Consider the following 20,519-nt stretch of genomic DNA (forward strand, 5'->3'; position numbering starts at 1 on the left):
TGGTACCAGCGTTAACAACATCCTGAAAGCGTTTCTTGGACCCTAATTCGTAAAAGCTGGATGTCCTTCTATGGGCTTGCATGTATTCTTAGTGTTATTCCCAGTTGGCAGTTTGGACTTTTGGAGGAACAAGACAGCAGAGAGGAACAGCAGTCCTCGGGAGAGAAAGTCCTCCTTTGGCTTCACAGAGATAGAGGAGAGGGAGCCAGTGACAGTTCAAAATCCCGTAGCCCATACACTGGAGATAAGACTCCTAACACACCTTGGTGTATACTAATTGTCCATCTGTACCGTGCTACATCCTGCTAGCTCCATATATAGATATCAATTCCCTCCTATTACTCCTACCTTTTACTACTAAATACTTAACTATCACTATAATTCCATATCACAGTGGCATCTAAACATTTGTCACTTAATGTATGCCAATGTATGGTATGTGAATGGAATGTTATGTACTCGCACCATTATGGCATGATTATACATAATATTGGTGGGATGTGAAAACATTTTGTAATATTGAATATGGACAGTAATGCGGGTTACTTTTGTTTCGAGAAATGACTTCATTGACTTCAATTCAGTGAAAATAGATAACATAACTACAGTCAATTGTAACCGTAATTCCTCCTTAATTCAGAATGGACTGCACCAGCTGTCTGTGTGTACAGCTGGACAAGCTGTGCAGGTTAAGTGCTTGGGCTCAAGGGCAGAGCATATCTCTCCTGGGACTTCACAAGGACAGATGACACTATATTAGTGAGTCCTTTAATAATTATCCACTCACTGGTCTCTAATGCAGTAGATTGGCATCATTTCATCTTTCAAGCACTTCATAGTATCCATTTACAGACGAGGAATATACTATACATTGTTGCAGAAATGTGTACTATACTATTTAATGTACCACTTCATACAGTTGAAGTCAGAAGTTTACATACAGCTTAGCCAAATCTTTAACTCAATTTTGGCCATTCCTCGGAAAGAGCTGGTGTACAGGAGTCAGATTTGTGGCTCTTGCTCGCACACACTTTTTTTCAGTTTTCCTCCTCTCTCTTTTCATTCTTCAGGGTTGAGGCCAGGGCTTTGTGATGGCCACTCCATACCTTGACTTTGTTGTCCGTAAGCCATTTTGCCACAACTTTGGAAGTTGGGGTCATTGTCCATTTGGAGACCCACTTTGCGAACAAGCTTTAACTTCCTGACTAATGTCTGAAGTGTTGCTTCAATTATATCCACATAATTCTTCCTTCTCTAGAAGCCATCTATTTTGTGAAATGCACCAGTCCCTCCTGCAGCAAAGCCCACACAACATGATGATGGCTGTTTAAGGTTGGGATGGTGTTCGGCTTGCAAGCATCTTCCCTTCTAACATCAACTATGCCCAGCAAAAGTTCTATTTTGTTATAGACATAGGACATTTCTCCAAAAAGATAGATCTGTCACGACTTCCGCCGAAGTCTCTCTCCTTGTTCGGGCGGTGTTCGGCGGTCGACATCACCGAGCCTTCTAGCCATCGCTGATCCATTTTCCATTGGTTTTGTCTTGTCTTCCTTCATACCTGGTTCCAATCCCATCAATTACATGTTGTGTATTTAACCCTCTGTTTCCCCTCATGTCCTTGTCGGTGATTGTTTGATTGTATGTTATGTGGCAAGTTATGTTCTGGTGTGCGATGGGTTTTGTACAACACTTTTATTATTTTGTGTATTTTGGTTTTTGGAGTTTTGTGAGCACTTATTAAACGACTCCGTTTATACCAAGTTCGTTCTCCTGTGCCTGACTTCCCTGCCACCAGCACGCACCCATTACAGATCTTTGTCCCCATGTACAGTTACAAACCGTAGTCTGGCTTTTTTATGGCGGTTTGGAGCAGTGGCTTCTTCCTTGCTCAGCGGCCTTTCAGGTTATGTCGATATAGGACTCGTTTTACTGTGGATATAGATATGTTTGTACCTGTTTCCTGCAGCATCTTCACAAGGTCCTTTGCTGTTGTTCTGGGATTGATTTGCACTTTTCGCACCAAAGTACGTTCATCTCTAGGAGACAGAACGCGTCTCCTTCCTGAGCGGTATGACGGCTGCGTGGTCCAATGGTGTTTATACTTGCGTACTATTGTTTGTACAGATGAACGTGGTATCTTCAGGCATTTGTAAATTTGCTTGGCTGATTTCTTTTGATTTTCCCATGATGTCAAGCAAAGAGGCACTGATGTTTGAAGGTAGGCCTTGAAATACATCCACAGGTACACCTCCAATTGACTCAAATGATGTCAGTTAGCCTATCAGAAGCTTCTAAAGCCATGACTAATTTTCTTGAATTTTCCAAGCTGTTTAAAGGCACAGTTTAAGTTAACTTAGTGTATGTAAACTTCTGACCCACTGGAATTGTCATACAGTGAATTATAAGTGAAATAATCTGTCTGTAAACAATTGTTGGAGAAATTACTTGTGTCATGCACAAAGTAGATGTCCTAACCGACTTGCCAAAACTATAGTTTGTTAAGAAGAAATTTGTGGAGTGGTTGAAAAACAAGTTTTAATGACTCCAACCTAAGTGTATGTAAACTTCCGACTTCAACTGTATATAGCCCTAAAAAAGGTTTGTTCTATTTTGAATCACAACATCCTTATTTGTAGCAGTTAATAGTAGCTAATTCAACCTTGTATAACTTATCATACCAACTCAATGTGTTTTAGTAGTGGATGAGATTTGTTTGTGTGTGTGTCGTGGACAGTTTTGTCTCTCTGTGTGGCCTGGGGGACTGTCGTTTTGTCAGAGGCCAGGTTTCAGGGGCCAGGGCGCTGGATGAGGAGCACGTAACCTGTCGAAGAGGGCCACCGCTGCCTCAGCCAACCCTGCTGTGCACCCATCTGCCGCTGGGCAGCAATATGCCCACACGGTTCCATCTGTCCAGTGGCTCACCCCCCCCCCCCACACACACACACGTACATGTCTTCACCCACTGTCTCCACTTTTTGTTAGGGGTGAACTAGATAAATGGGGAAGCAGCGGAGGAAAATGGGTCACGGGTGCTTTAAATACCTCCTCCATGTGTATGGTTTAACCTTCAAGTACTTGCTGCTGTTGCTGGAACCATGGACAGGCATTTTATATGACTCAAAGTGGAAATCCTTACGTGTGATCCACTTACAAATATGGCAGAGGCTTTTTCCTCCTGCCACTTTCAGTATTACAGTATGCATGAAGCTTGAGCCAGAGGTTTTGGTTCAGAATAGTATCAAATTAGAGTTAAGTGGGTCAAGATTGCAGTAGGCTAATTTCCTTCCTTAAATAATCACTGATTTGTCCTGGATATTAACACATTAGTGGTCCTACAATCAGAGAGTACTCCATGCATGTTAGTATGATAGTAGAAAAATMTATCTAGGCTGAAACTGGACTTCCTCACATTATGAGTTCTCAGAAAGCAGGCTCAATAATCTGAGTTATGTAAAACAGGATTATGTCTACTGCAAGTATTGCATAAATACCCCTGTCATTCTAAATTCTCTGTGTGGTGTTCATCCATTATTTTGTAATACAAAGGTGACCCCTAAAGTCAGTTTAGTTAACAATTTATCTATTTTGATAAGCGATTTTTCTGCCAGATGTCGATTGTCTAACCGTTATGTGTTGTCTTGGTCTTTTGGGAGGAATAAATAGCAGCCGTTTCATTTTCCTGCCCACTTTATCTGATTTGATTAGTCTGACTTACTGAATGGCCATAAAGCCTATAATAACTCGGAGGGGTTCCGTCTAAAGGGATAGTATCAAGGTCATTAATCCACTATTCATTGTGTACTATTTAATGTGTSTAGTCTATGACCTTCCCCAGTTGAATAATGCCTTACCTTTTGTACTTTCTTCAACCTTTACCTTCTTGTCCCCTGTGTTCCTCTGTATAACCATTCTCTGACTCCTAACCCCTGTTCTTCCCCTGTGTGCCTGCTCAAGGCTAAAGTAGCAGCTCCTTACCCATCAGCCCACGGGGTAAAATGCACAACTGCCTCTGTCTGTCTCAAACTGGGCCAAGTCATTTGGATCTCCCCTGGCTTCTCCCTTATGGTTCATTGGTATGTTGCAGAATCGTCCATCTCCGGCCTTCTAAGTGTCAGGCCAGGGCTCCTTAGAAAGGTCAAATATGTTTGTGTTTCCCGGGGCCTGAAAAAGACTAATGTGTCCCTTTAGGGTTAAAGCCATCCTTGGAATGTCTCCGGGTGGCAGGTGTACAGTATAAGTCTGTAGCAGGACAGGAAGCCAGACGTCAGGTGATGAGTGGTCGGTTGGTGTCAAAGGACTGTGAATTTCACCATGCAGTCTGTATTGACCAGTGTAGAGTACCTAAGAGTACCCTGCTGTCTCTGTAAGGAAATCACAATGTTGCACCTCTGTGATCGATTAGCAAGCCCTGGCTGGAACTCATTATCCTAAGCAAATGGGTGAGTCAGTGTACGTTTAATATTCCTGTCTGCCTTGTTTTGTAATTGTTCAAATGAGCTGTATGACACAAATTGTTGGGACAATGACTATACATGGCACAGCTATGGTTGATAATCAATTATGTGAGCATTTAGTAAGTACGGTATATGCCGTTCCCTTGGGATAATTTAATGAAATGAAGTATCATTTACAAAGACAGTTCAGGACCATACAAACATTAGCTATTGAAAAGCTATCGAAAAGACGGAAATGAATGATGGCATTAAACATTAAAATGTTTTAGTTGCCCCCCCCCACACACACACACACCCACCCACACACATCATCGGCTGGCAAATTATATGCACCCAAAAAACATTTCCATTATGCAAATCCACCCACAACCCACCCAGGCTCAGAATTCTATTGGTATGCTGTACTGTCACCCACTTCATTTCCCTGTAGGATCATGTTGATACTAACCACACAGAGACAGTTCACATATAGGATATTGGAATAATACAGCAGGCACTGCTTAGGCTTCCCTTGTATACAGTAGAAAATGTATTTATTAAAGCATATGCCCAAGAACTGAAAAACAACAACTGCAAGATTGCAGAACATATCATGTACCATAAAATTGATAAAGGAATCACTGTACACGCTACAGTGTTTTAAAATCACAGCTTTTGCATCGCAATTTAAACGTATTTATTCTAACTTGTATTTATACACATAATAATCAAACATTAATTACATTTAAAGTTCTTTTTGGAATAGTTAAGAATGTAATGTGTCTCTTATTTTAAACATAATCTGTAATGTTGGTTAGAAATATCACAACAGCAACAACCACAAAAATAAACATACAAAAACGTACAATCATTGTTCAGTATTTTGCTTATCTGACTGGCATAAATTATTAAATCAATTTGATTTAAAGAGAATGATAAACCAGATGGAATAAATACAGATTTTGGTCTGTGGAATAAATGTTCTGAAATATAATCTATAAACTGGCCGTGACGCAAAGTACCATAATTATAAGATCATTGGCTACACCTGTCATTGCATAGGCCCCGCCCTCATACCAATGTAACTACCTGTGGTACAGCCTATTACACTAACAGGCTAGTAAGTTCAATGCCTATGTAARGTAAAGTGTTGCCAAAGGACAATAGGCAGTTTCCACTTTAGTTGCTTAGGATGTGGGAATCATTTTTCCATTGTTGCTAGTCAAATATGGACACCTCTTGTACCAGTGCAGATGGCAAGTTTAAGTGGGAGAGGTCCGTTGAGGTTTTCTTCAACCTTGGGGTTTGTTGTAGCTCAGTGGTTTTAAGTTCATTTCCAGGTCCAGGAATTTGATATCACTTTCTTAATGATGGATACTTGTTAAATGCATAGAAGGTACATGCAAATGGTAGACAGCAACAATTGAATGCTGAAAAACAAGTGTGGATTTAGTTTCAAGATTTCAGTCTTATGACAGTCTACAATTTGTATCTTCCTCAATCAAAGACAAAGTATTAGTTTCCTAGACAAACATGCAATAAGTAGATGAAAACATTCAAGAAATAACCCAAACATTGACCTGAGTCCTTGTAAAAATGCGAAAATGTCGGTATAACTGTTAGAACACAAACTCGGTCTTCCACAGGCAGTCGAAATACAAATAGCATTCTGTTTGTCAAAAATATACATTCCAATTTCAAATGTAATTKAATTACAAATAATCTCCTTTATCAGCCAATACTTTAAAATCTGATGTAGTCTATAATTAAACATTTGTCTTCCCTAATTTTTATACAAAATATTGCATTAAAAATACATTTATCTATTGATTCAAGCAGAGGTAGGGTGAAATTGTCATTAAATGTCTCCGTAGCCGTGTTAATTCTTAGTCAAAATTGTATCTTTAATTCTTGGTCAGAACTTTCTCTTAATTCTTGGTCAAAATATCTCGTAAGGGAACAAATCTCAAACATTGGCTGTTATGACACATTATTATTCCTCTCTCTGTATCAACCCGTACCTGGAATAGCCAAGCATGAGAGAATAGAAATGAGCTTCCGTGGAATTCAATTAGGCAGTATAGCACTGTGATTTGCCAAGGATTAAGTGCTTGTGTATTTTTCAAATTCAAAACATCTGCTGTTTATTCTGGCAAATGTATAGCCCCCTTACCAGCGACCTAGGTAACAGAGCAGTAGGGTGTGGGTGGACATGGGTGTGCTGTTGCAGACAGAAATCTGAACAGCTACATACAGTAGGTCTGGTGATGGGACTAATGCTACCGTACTGTAGCCACAGGCAAAGCAGGTCCGGTTTACAGTCTGATTGTGCAAAACGCAGGTAAAAAATAATTATTAGCAACACATTTTTGTACACATCAATTACTATATGTGTAATGTAGCATCCCCCCCATGTTTGCTAAAATTGCCTTGGAGGACTCTGCCTTTGTATCTATGGCACATGATAAACTGCTGTCATCTTATCTATGAGGGGATAATGTGGACATTTATTCCATCATCTATATTTTATCCTGTGAACCCCATAGGGTCAAGTCCTGACTAGGCTGTTATTATGACATTACTAATGGGAGTTGTCTTTGATGTCCTTGTTCTTAGGTGAGGGAGCAAGTAGAAGAACTAGGTGCACAATCTATTCGCTCCAGCCTCAAGCATACTGTATTAGGGCAAACTCTTTGTCTCGCACTCTCTGTCCTCTAGAACTGAGTAGGATGTTAGCCAACACTAGCATCAGCAGTGAGGAGAAGCACAGAGATCTCAGCAACAAGGCATTACGTCTATCCTACCTCTCCTATCTAAATTTCCGAATGGGACTAGGGAATTCCATGGAACAGCCGGTCTGGGATTTACAGGGATTCTTGGGATGAACAAGGGAATGGAAAAAGAGCAGCTAGGAGGAGACGGAAAATCAATGTCGCCTCAGGCAGGAGAGATGCACAATTAGCAGGATTGGCAGCATTGGCGAAGATGAAACACAAGCTGTCCTACCACCAATCCAGTCCAACTGGCAGGAGAGATAGATGGGAGGTATATGGAGGGGCCTAATCTGTCATTGTAGCGGCTTCACCAGATGCCCAGAGGTTTCACGGAAAACACAAGCCACAAATGGGGCTTACAGGGATTGAGTAGTATTCCGTAGAGTGAATAATACAGTGCAAACAGACCCTTTAAAGGGATAGTTCACCCAAATTCCAAAAATGAAATTTTGGTTTCCTTACCCTGTAAGCAGTCTATGGACAAGGTATGACAGCAATCAATGCTTTGGTTTGGTTTCCCTAYCACTGTTTCAACATGCTAACGTTTTTGAATTTGTAGCACAAATCCCATTCAAGTCATTTTTTGCGCATCCTTTTCAAAACACTACCTTTCTGGCCATTTTGAGCCTGTAATGGAACCCACAAAAGCTGATGCTCCAGATACTCAACTAGTCTATAAAAGGCTAGTTTTATTGCTTCTTTAATCAGAACAACAGTTTTCAGCTGTGCTAACATAATTGCAAAAGTGTTTTTTAATTATCAATTAGCATTTGAAAATGATAAACTTGGATTAGCTAACACAACGTGCCATTGGAACACAGGAGTGATGGTTGCTGAGAATGGGCCTCTGTACGCCTATGTAGATATTCCATAAAAAAATCTGCCGTTTCCAGCTACAATAGTCATTTACAACATTAACAATGTCTACACTGTATTTCTGAACAATTTGATGTTTTAATGGACAAAAAATGTGCTTTTCTTTCAAAAACAAGGACATTTCTAAGTGACCCCAAACTTTTGAACGATAGTGTATGTGACTTTGTTGAGCTTCACAATCAATTTTCAAGACCTTGGATGATTTGGACATGATGCGTGAAAAATGCTAATATTGGTCCCATGACTGGAATGGGATTTGTGCCACAAATGCTAAAACGTAAAGCATGGATTGCTGTCATACTTTGTCCATAGACTGCTTACAGGGTAAGGAAACCAATGTTATAATTTGGCTGAACTATCCCTTTTAGGTTCAGTTATTCTCCATTAATCTCATAACTTACCTCCTTTCAGTCCATTGACGTTCTGGAGTGAATACAAAGCTATCAAGGACACAAAACAAACACATCTACTGTAGTGCTTAACAAAAGGCGCATCAAAGTTCTGACATTGCTCTATTACGTTGCTCAGAGGCTCATTACAATTTCTGGCTTCATATTGTACCATAACGTTATTTTAGCGGCCTTACAAATTGCCTTGATTTAATGACTTGGGAGGTGTGTGCAGTAAACCATAAACTCTGCTTCATTCTGAACCTTGGAGGTACTTCTTTAATGTATGGAAGGTTTGTGAGACAGGTTTGGTTTTCAGACCATGCTGTGAATGTTGATAAACCTGGGGACTCTGCTGTGCTGCAGGTCAATAAACCAATAGCCAATGCATGGAGAGGTCTAAGCCCATTGGCCAGAAGTAGCTTGGATCTGCCTAAATCCACAGGTCCTGATAGGTTGGCTGTGGAGACATGGTGAATGGGGGGGGGGGGGCAGGTGTTTGCTGGTTGGATGAACTGGTTGGTGCACAGTGATAGTGGGAGGATGAAAATGTCAAAGAGCAACATAGCCTCCATCTTGATGGTGTCATTTCTATTGTATTGGGTGTTTGCTGGTTGGATGAACTGGTTGGTGCACAGTGATAGTGGGAGGATGAAAATGTCAAAGAGCAACATAGCCTCCATCTTGATGGTGTCATTTCTATTGTATTGGGTGTGCTGGATGAGGTGAGACGAGTCCCAACCTTTCAGATCGTCTCATAACCTCTGATTGCTACGCTGCTTGTTCAGCAAAAACATGGTATTGTCCAACATTGTCATTCATGTCCTCCTTAAATACCTAAACCCGCTTGAAATATTCTTTCTGCCTCGGGTAAACATGTGTGTTTGTGAAACACCACAATATCATGTGCAACGTTGTATTACAGGACAAGGGGTGTTTAACTTACCTCTTTTGGGGTTTGGTTATAGTATTAACTGTATTCTGTCCAATATCAACTGTTTTTCAAGCACCTCTTTGAGTATTAACGTGGTAAACCAATGTGTGGGCCTTGATGAATTAATTAGTAAGACTAATGATGTCTTCCTGACAATTAGCTTCAATGGTTTATTTGACCCATTATTACCATGTACAAATGAACAAAACCGTTACAACATTTTGCATTCATTGGTCCAAAACCTCTCCTGATGGTGACATGAACACTGACACCAACGTTTGTTTTATTATTAGCGTCTAAATGTTGCACTAATTTGACAATGTACCATCCATTCTAACAGTTCAAAAAAAAGATATTTTCATTGCAAAAAATAGTAACATGCAATGACTCATAATTACATTAACTCATGTCACACAAATTGTTGTTGAAATGTCATCATTTAGCAATACGTAATTTTTTTGTCCTACACATTCTTTTTCAACAGCGTTGGTCTCATTTAGGTTGTAAACAATACAGCATTTGCTTGCTCCTTTAAGTGGGTGCATATCATCCCTCAGAATAATTGCTAAGCAACCATTACATGAACATTGGAAATCATCATCGTCTTTGGGCTCCATAGAAATCATTAGGGCAGAATAAAGTGGGACAACTGCAGAATGCAGGATATAAAGGTAGATCAAGAAGATACCCTGAGAATCACTATTTCTCTTTCTGTCTATTCTCTTGTTTTTAGACGAATCGTTTTCTGATGGGCCTGGCCCCGGCAGCTAGAGAGGATGGTTGAGTATCAGGTGGGAAGCAGGTTGACTGGCAACGCGCTCCTTTTGGAAACATGGAGGAGACATGTTAATGTGGATCTGGTCGAGTAGTATGTTATCGATGGAGGACATCACATGGTGCTGGCGTGTGGTAAGGGATGACTCAGGGATAGGGTAGTGGTGGAGAGTGGTTTGGTGGGAGGGTTATGAACGATAGAGTCGACTCAGGTCACATGATGAAGTTCCAGCTATAACGTCAGGGGATTCCATTGGTGAATGGAAGCCCTCCAGGTTTTAGCTTTGGTGGACATTGGACAGAACACCCACCCACCAAGGCTCAGACAGCAGCCTTTCCATTCACACACTTTCTCCCTCATACACACACACGCACTCACACACACACACACACACGCCACTCATACCATATGGCCCCGCCCCCAGACCGAGCACATGGTTTCAGGCACAAACTTGCAATGTGTTACTTGGATGAGACTGAGTGTAGTGGGAGGTGAAGAATAAGACAACAGAAGACAGGTGATGCTAAAATGAACATTTATAATGACTGTTGTTGCTGTCGGAAAAGAATAATCCTTAAAAAAAAGATTAAATATATATTAGCACTAGATTGCTGACTTCACTGGTAATCCACAAGTCAATAAACACAACTCACTACTTTTTTAAACTTTTTTTTTTACAAACACAATGCTACAATTACATTAAATATTCAATACTCTTTAAGTCAGTTAATGAATGGTGTTAAAAGCAACCACTAAAATACTAAAAAACAAAACAATAATTCACCTTTCCAGTCATTCCCTTTTTCTTGTTGTGTTGTCATTTATTAATAGTATATAATAGGTTGGAAATAAATAACTCATGAAGTGTTATCAGAAAATGAGGCTGGCAGCATAAAACTTTGTGAGTGGAGCACAAAGCTAAGCAATGATATGGTCAGTCCAGTCTAGCTGTGTCAAATGAATACTTTCAGTCTTCTTCGATCTACTAAACTCACTGACCGAGATATGTCTCAGTTGGCACTACGGGCACCTTAGTGTTTACATTTATATTCACCAATGCCTACCTACAATATGCCTAATTAACATAATCGTAATTATAAACTATATCACTTCTATCATGTAAACCACAGTAACTCTATTGCACTAAAGAGCCCTCAACTTCCTTTTTGTGGTTTGGGAGCGACACGTTTTTTTCCCCTAGTCTTGTGTGTCCTACATTTAGTGTAAGGTGCTGAATCCAGCAAATTCTCCACATTGATATCTTCTTACACTACGAAGCATTACAATAACTACAACTCACTAAGCGAAACAAAACCACCAACGAATACAACTACGGTAGCAAATGTAAACAATTCTATCACGAGGATGATTTTCAGCTCCAGAACTTAATTCTCTTTTGCGTTTTTAKATCCTTTTATCTAAGTGGAGCTAGCATGGCGATAAACAACAACAAATACAGCAGGTCACACCAATGTCAAGACCACAAGCTACTGTAGCAGAACAAACGAGTAGATGTATGAGGTGCACCTTTCTTTTCCTCTTTCCACTAAGTGGATTTTATGCTGCCGGCCCCATTCTGTTGAACACGCCTCTCTTTACAGCTCAACAAAATCTGACAAAAATATTTACAATGAGAGAAAAATGAAATTGTGGAGAAACAGTTGTTTAGTTTTGTTTGTTTGTCTGTATTTCTTTTGTGGATGATTTTTTCATTCTTTATCTCGGTGAATTGTCCCACTGATAAGAAACAAACAAAAAAAATCAAATAATTTCAACTAGAATTGCACAGTCTCAAATAGMTTTGGTGATGGAATGGAGATTTAAGTCCAAACAGTTTGATGAACATAGAAGGGGAGGAAGAAGGTCAATAAAGTTCATGAGGGGTGAAAAGTTCAAAGTTCAGAAGACAGAGGATGGCTGCGCAGCTGACGATTACACTCCTCACACCATTCTGAGTGTGGTTTAATGTTAAAGAAAAAAAAATCGTCATTACAAATGGATTTTTTATTTTTCCCATCGAAATCAAATGGAGAGACTTGGGGGTGAGGAGTGTGACAAGTGCCCCCAACACTATGGCACACAATCAATGATGTCCTGGAGGTTGAAGAGATGATAGAGAATTAGGAAAAGCAGTTTATGAGAGGTAGCCAGCCTTTACCGGGTTAATCCAGGTCTGCTTTTAGCTCAGGGGTTTTGGATCTGTTTCTTTTGGGTAATGTTGAGGCGTCATGACTGACATCATGTTATGGAGGAACATGCTGGCTTCATGGGTGCGTCCAATGGATGTCCAACATACAAGAAAACTCAAAAAAGTTTGGAATGGTACTGTTTTTGTTTGGCACTCGGGAGGAACTCGAGGAGGAGGAGGAGGAGGAGGAGGTGGGGGGTTTGGTGGTGTGGCGGGATCGGAGCAGAAGTGTGGGGGAGTGGTTGGAAAAGGAGGGCAGTGAAAGTGCAAAAAGGAGAAAAGGGGGAGTAAACAGGGTACACATGAATGGCATTTTGTTATAATTGGTCTAGGTTAGAGAGCGTAGTACAAATAAAAAACAGGAAAACAAAAAAGAGGAACTGAACAGTGATATGACAAATGCAGTRTAAAATTGCTGGTGCTTCGATGGGGTACAAGCTCAAGAGTGMGACCCTGGGTTCCGTGAATGTCTGGCTAAGGGTGGTGGGTGCGGGTGGGAGCGAGGAGGGTGGGGGTTGGGGCATTGTGAGGTTTTGGAGTTGAGCACTAGTAGCCACACACCCACTGAAAAGCAATGATGTCACCTGTAGCAGGTGAACCATACGTTTGCATTCCTCTGCACATCACAAAACAGATCTGTTCACCCAGCAACATGGGGACGACACCATGATGCTGACCTACTGCAGACACACAGACACAAGAGCCAGACAATAGCACATGCACAGCAAGGTACTACACTATTGCACAAACCCCCATCTCAGCTTACTCTACAGAGCTATACAGTATACCTCATGCTGACATTCTATTGCAACTGAGGCAAAGCTAGGAACAGGGATGTCAATTTGGTTATAGTTTAAACTGAGTGTCCCTTTTTGACACTATTCTAGACCATTGAACGCTTCAGAAATATACAAAAAGGTAAAATCCTGTGTTAAATGAGGAAAAGCTATGTTTTCTTGTGGCTGACCAGCTTTTGTTATTTACAATCCCTTTTTGAGCATCCCAACACCACTCAGTTGTCTAATGGTGAAACTGAATGAGTTGGGCAATGGACAACATGGGGAATATTGGCAATATTTGTCCTTTTTTTCTCTCCCTAGAACTTTTTGTTGTAGAAAGTGTAATCGTGTAATGAGACCAAATTCACTGAATAGAGAGTAAAACACACCTTGTCCCAAATTCTGGAGAGAGACCCGGGGAATTGAGAAATACAAAGCTGAACAGCAACAGAGCGTGAAAAAACATGGTGCCTACACACGGCCTAGCTTGACACTTCAAAATACTTTTTCTAGTTTCCTTTCAGGAGATGGGGGTTTAAATGAGAAATCTGTCTAAATGAGAAATATAAAGTGCATATTTACATCAAGACAAGAGATCAAGCTCAGAGGGAGCGAAAGGGGAAACAGATGGTTAGAATGACACTAGGGCCAGATCTGGCCTACCTGATGTTAGTTATTCACACAAAACACATGGACACTCAAGCCCTGWAGTCATGATCGAAGAGTGATATGCAAACTTATGCAGAGGTGAGTACACTCCTGGACAATATCTCCATATCTATGTAAAAAGCATTAAAATTCATTCAGGATTAAATAACTCAGTTTTAGAGTTTTAGTAAAAGAAGCACAACCAGAAAAAAACAAATTGCTTCATGTTTGATTAAAAGTTTGTTCCTATCTCTCTAAGACTGTTTTAATGCCTAGACAAAGTTCTCACAAAATACTCATCCAGTCATACAATCTAATTATACTGTGGCCTTGCTCTAATGGACTATGTCCCTGCATGTTCTTAGTGAAAACAACACACGTTTGAAATTGTGTCAAGGAAAATGAAAAGGCTTTTCCATTGTTGGCATGCAACGATTTGTCTTCAAAATGAAGAATACACACCGGGCCAAAAATGTTGTACGATATTTTTTTCTAACATTTTTTTTGTCCACACTTCACTTTGATATCATGCAATATAGACGTGCAAAAAAGATAACATCTATCTCCACAAAATACATTTTCAGAACTATAAAAGGCTGTATTAAGAATGTTAATATCATGTGTATCATTAACCATGCTAATCTATCTATACGTTGATTCTTCTGGCCTCGGAGTCTAAGTACTGTAGAATTCAAGGAAATGTGGATTACTGGCTAACAAGATGGCTCCCTTCCTTCACAATCCCTTATTTTATGTCACATAGTAGTAAAGAGGGCATTAAAAGGTTTAACTAAAAAGCTTATTTTTTTTTTTTATTGATTTTACTCACACAAAAAAAGTATCTTGTACCATTCCCTTCTATTTACAATTATAAATATGGTTCATTTGGCACTTTTCACATTTTTTTCCTTATAAAAGTATGTTTCCTTTCATGTAATGTTTTTTAAATCACGCACATTTTCAGTTTCAGTCTTTAAAGATCTATTTTGGCACAGGTTTATTTGTTGAGTTTGTTTTTACAGTAATTATTATCTTATCAGCATGTATAGCATTTAGTACACCTCTTGGAACTAGAACACCCTGCTAAACGACCAATCAGATATGTTTTAACTTTATTTTTAGTACATCACTTATTAAATAGCAGCAATTTCACAAATTAAAAAAATCGTAATTATGTAAATCTATTTCAACATCTAGGTAAATCCTAAGCTTTTACAATGGACAGAACAAAAAGACAATACAAGGACAACATGCTACTACGTATATTGCTTCCAGTACTCATCACATTTTATCTASATCCCCTAAATTACAAACCAACCAAAAATGGACACCCTAAAACCCCATCATCATGGGGTAATTTTGTTGAATTTGATAAAAAGATAACAAAGCCGTCCTTTGACAAATGTTGTTGGCACCTTCCCGTGATCTCCAACTACAGGTATTTGATATTGTTCTATTTGATATCATTCACATTGATTTGTCACAGTTGTAGTATCGCTTATATCCAGTAATCTCTGTCATTTCTTAATGACTTCAAAGTGCAGTATTTCCCTTATTCTACTCGCAATCTATGTAAATGTGTTTATGAATGGACTGTATGTATCTGGGCATGTGTACCAAATGTAGCATAATGCTTTCACTCCTATCACTAACATACATAATAAAATATGGTTTCAAGCCACTGGCCAGGGGATTGACAGAATGAAGTCAGATAGTAGCTCTCTCTCTCTTAGTTGCCTGGTTGCAGGTTACTTCCTCTGCCACCTACTAATTTGTTCTCACTGCTGCWGGCAAAATGGTCACTAACTAGACTCTCATGCTCAGCTCTACAACCAAGGGAACTCTGTCCTCTCTACCCTCAAAGCATTAGGAGACTCAGACAGTCATTGTTTTGGAGTGGTTGTGGTCTGGAAGGTCAAGCAGACATGCATCGTAACACCAGACATTATCACCCGACATTATCACCCATGGAGAGATGTGAGAGGGGGGCTCTGGGTTGATGTGTAAGAATGGGGTGCACGGCGGTACAAAGGTTGGGGGGTGAGGAGAGTGGATGGTATTAGATGGGAATAGAGAAGCCTCCTTACCAACCTGTCGAGATACGCGCTCACTGTCTCTCCAATAGACAACAGAGAAAACATCCCAATGTTGAATCATAGTGAGAGAGCCCACCATTGGATAGATTTCCTTTACATTACAGTGTCTAAATGTCCAATTGGGGAGATAGGTTCCCTTACCAGACCAAGTTAGATTGTTTAGGGTCGAGCAAAATGTGCCCCCCTTCTCCTTTGGCATTTTAGAAGTCATCACATTTTAGGTTAGCCAGCCATTTTCAGTTGGCTAACAGAATATATCAATTTCAACTGTTTGTGAAAACAGCAAATAGAAAAAGGGAAGTCGGACGATTAGAGCAACCCTGTCAAAATCGGGATAAAACTCCACATACCTCCAACTATTGTTGTCTTTGAATAGCAAAAGCTGAACATGCGCACTTGCCACTCCTCCCCAATCCCGTCCTCCAATTAGAGACTGTTTCTACAACCACATTACTTTCATTGCCAAACTGAGTCAAAGCGCATCCAAAGCCTCAATCCAGGATCACGGTTTCAACGTAGTGTTTAGAAACATGAATACTCTTTCCTCGTCTTGCATATCTAACTGAGAACTGATATTGTATGCAAATAGAGTTTTGTTCATGAGATATGATTAGTTGCCTGGTATTATCATGTGTACATTTCCCTGGCATAATAATAACGCATATGCCTGTGACCAAGCTCCTACAGCACACAGCCCTGACCTCATGGGCAGAGAAAAKGATCCCCACACTTCACAGTGCATTAAGATGGACTTCAGTGTACTCCGATTGCAAAAAAACAAAACAAGATAAAACAAACCAAAACATCTTTAGCAGCTTATAGGTTAGTGGGTAGTATCCATTGCAGGGAGTGTGTAGTGGGAGGTCCCTACAGTTTGCCAAAATCAGAATAACCCACAACCATTAGACTTGTAGTTTACGCCCAACAGACCGTAGCACCTTACATTCCCCCCGTTCAGCGTGGACAGAAGAACACTGCTTGATAAGAGAAAGTATTAGGGGAAACAACTTCTAAATATGAACTACCTTGAAATAGATCTGTTTGCAATGAGACGGGGCCTGGCAATCTGCTTGGACCCTAGTGAAATCGTTTCAACTATCAACTTTCTCATCTTCAGTGTTTGTATTTTTCAGTAGTATGTACGTATCCTGGCGGGGTCACCACCTCTAGGTTCTAAGTGCTCTTGTTCCTGGTGTCTCGGCTGGCCTGTCTAGACAGTGTTGTTAGAGTGCCACAGGCAGAAGAGCAGCGCTCGCTGGATATCTCAGTGGAGACGSCTATGGCCCTACAGTCCCAACAACACTTTGGCTTTTCACAATGTTGAGGGACACAGGCTAAGCTGGAGAGAGGAGAGAAATCTGAGCTCAGACAACATTGAAACAACTTTGGGGGTTGACGTTATTAGAGAACTTTGTTCCTGCAAGAATGTGAACGCTGCTCTTGGGCCTGTTGTGCAAGTGGCATTTTCATTGTGCAGCTATGTATGTAGATAGAGACTAGTCTGCTTGATTTCACCGTAATCTGCCATGTAGATATGTTATAATCCCTTTTTAGCACTGAAATGGCATCAGAGGGTTTGTGTGTGTGTGTGTTTTAATGTGAATATTTACTGTTCTGCTCTTTGCTGGATATCAAAGCTAACCCTTATTCTTCGTCATCACTGTAGTGGTCCCTACGGTGGTGCAGTTTTTACTGGACTTAAATAAGACATACTGTATATTACACTACGTGACAAACTATTAAATCCACTTAAATTAAACAAATCAAATCAAAAAATAGTCTTTACATTCATGTCAACCTGAATTCACAGATTTAAAAAAACAAGGAAAATACCGAACTTTATGGGTGAAATCATATTAATAAATAATGATGATGATATCTATAATAATCATAATAATAATCATAATATCAGACTGCAAACCTTGTTGAGAAAAATGCCCCAACCTCTATATGTACTCTTGCGCTACGCTAGAATTCTGACCCAATGAGATGCACCATGCGTCTCTGCCTTCGTCCTACATACGAAACACGAGCATCCCGGATATAAATATGGAGCGTGGCATAGCATGCATCTGGCTAAATCAGAACCTAAGGCGCGAGGCTATAGGGATACGAGGATAATCCATGTGTGGAAGCCTTGGGCACATCTCTCCCATCCCCTCCTTTGCTCAAACCAGAGTGGGGGTGGCTGGGAGAGGGGCGAGGGATCGGGGCATGGAGGGGGATGTCATCAACTACAGGGATTTTCCTTAGATCTCTAACCAAGCACTGGTTTGCAGTCTTATCAGACCCTTGTAGGGGGAGGGCGAAAAGTGGGGGGCAGGGTAAGGGGCAAATTGAAACTGAAGGCAAATCTGAAGAAAAAAATCAGTGAGCTACACAGGAATGGGGGTGGGGGTGGGGAAGGGGCTGATTCCATGGGGGTCGGCCCCCAGTACCCCCACCGCCCCCCTTTTCCAAACTGCAGCGCGGCAGCATGCCAGTTTAAAATCGCATTCACCACTGTCCGGAGAATAGCCAAACAAACAAAAAACAAAAGAACAAAAYAACAAAACAATAAAAAATCCCGAAAGATCAAGACTTAAGTAATAAAACCGTATTTACATTTTACACCTTATTTTCATTTGTATTCCGCATTACACTTTCTCCTCTCTCCGGGCAAATATTTGCGTCACATCATTTTTACAATACTGAAACACGAAAAAACGTGTGGACGATTCCTTCCAACATTCTTGCTCTCCTCTCCATTTCTCTCTCACTTTGCATTACTCCCTAAGCCCCCACTCGTTTTCCTCCATTCCATTCCCTTTTTCTAGCCCACCTTCTGTGGGTTGGTGGCGCGCACACCCTGCTCATACGTGATCCGTTGGCTGATCAGATACTGAGCTGCCTGCGTTGACGCCGGAGAGCCGGTTATGGTAACTTTACGGTTCCGGGTGCCGGGAATGAACTCMCCCTTTTTGGAGATCTGGATCCGGGCTCCAGTCAGCTCCTGGTACTCCACTAGRGTTTTCCCTCCTTTCCCCAAGATGGCTCCMACCAGGTTTTCYGGAACAGCGATCTCCACCACGTCCTTGGCCCCCTCCTGCATCTGCTTCTCAGTGGCCATCAGGGATTGTGCCATCAGCGGGGATGAGGCACTCAGGTAGCCGTTGGTGGCCCCCGTGGCCGCGGCCAGCGAGCCCAGGGTGAAYCCTCCCAGGGAGGCGGCCTGGTGGCRTGCGCTGGTGGAGGCATCGCTGGCGTAGGARGCCAGGAGGTTWGCAGCGGCAGCCGCGGCGGGGTTAGCGCTWGCCGCTACGGCGGCCAGGACTCCTGAGGCTGCYGCGGGGTTGAGCCCCAGGCCCAGGGAGTTGGTGTTGTAGCCGTAGCTGGCTAACGTGTTGAGGGCCGAGGTYATGGTCAYGAGGTCGTTGCCTGAGAAGCTGGGACCCATGGTGGTGGGGAAGCCGCCCATACTCTGCATGGTGGCCTGACCCAGGAGGCTGGAGGCTGTGGCAGCGGCGGCAGCAGCAGCAGCGGGGTTCACCTCGGCTGAGTTGGCGTAGGGAGAGCCGGTGGGGTTGGAGTTGGCCACAGGGCCYGAGATYTTGGAGTAGCTGATGTTGAGGCAGCTGCTGCTCTGGGGGTCCTCRTGGATCTTCTGAACGATGATCTCCACGGCTTTACGGTTCTGCTCGGGCTCTCCGCTAATGGTGACCACMCGCTCCTGCAGGTTGATGCCCTCTGGTTTTTGGGAGAGCTGCACCCAGGCGCCRGACTGCTCCATGACGGCCTTGACTGTGGCTCCACCTTTACCAATGATCAGACCTGCTGTGCTGTTTGGTACTATCAGCTTGGCCTGGGGAGAGGAGCAGAGAGAGAGGACATAGAGATGGTTACCGCACTGATTTCACACTGCTTTAACATTGTATCTCCACATGACAGAAGTGTGATATCAATTGAATAGAGGAAGGGACTGGGCGAGGGAATGGAAGAAAATAGATAACCAAGATAAGAACTTGAAATAACCCGGAACAATGGAGAAGGACGTAAGATAACCAACAAAGAGTGAAAATAGGGAATATATGTTAGAAATACCTGACAGACAGAGAAATAGAGAGTGAATCGAGCTTGAAATAGAGGGGGCTAGCAAAAGGGAATAAAAACACAAAAAGGGGGATACACTCAAAATATTTTTTTATGGCGTAGCATAGGGGGAAAATAAGAGTGAGTTGTTTTTACTCCTTCGACCAAACATTATAACATTGACAGAGAGAGTCGTTTCTGGAAAGAAAGGGAGAGAGGAAGAGTGCATTTTTTCTCTTTGTTTCCGAACTGTGAATCTGTGGTTATAAAGAGGCTCCTGGTGAAAAGCATCTACTCCCAGGGGTCAGTGTTACCATGGAAACACAGCTCCAGCATTCAAGGGGTACTGAAAGGGAGTCGAAGCGATGCGTAGCAACTAGACCCCCCCCCTCCCCCAAATTCACACAAGCGTGCACGCACACATACACACTAAACAATTCTCCATACAACTATGTGTATACTATGTACTGTATTAACAGTATTCATTCTCACATAAACACCCATAGTGAAACRTATTCACGCATTCACTGTCCTTTGTCGTACAACTTTCGAGAAA

General features: G+C 41.6%; 1 protein-coding gene across 4 annotated transcripts in view; it reads right to left on the reverse strand.

The window, feature by feature from the left end:
- Nucleotides 1–10,702: 10,702 nt before the first annotated feature.
- LOC111949383 (RNA-binding protein Nova-1-like) overlaps nucleotides 10,703–20,519 on the reverse strand; it is a 65,264-nt gene continuing 55,447 nt past the window's right edge. For all 4 annotated transcript variants that reach the window (XM_023966492.2, XM_023966493.2, XM_023966489.2 and 1 more), the window contains one exon: nucleotides 10,703–19,736. In XM_023966492.2, coding sequence (XP_023822260.1) covers nucleotides 18,708–19,736 — 1,029 coding nt within the window. In that variant the 3' untranslated portion in view covers nucleotides 10,703–18,707. The remainder of the gene's footprint in view (nucleotides 19,737–20,519) is intronic.

This window comes from Salvelinus sp. IW2-2015, linkage group LG22 (genome assembly GCF_002910315.2).
Source record: "Salvelinus sp. IW2-2015 linkage group LG22, ASM291031v2, whole genome shotgun sequence".
NCBI lineage: Eukaryota > Metazoa > Chordata > Actinopteri > Salmoniformes > Salmonidae > Salvelinus > Salvelinus sp. IW2-2015.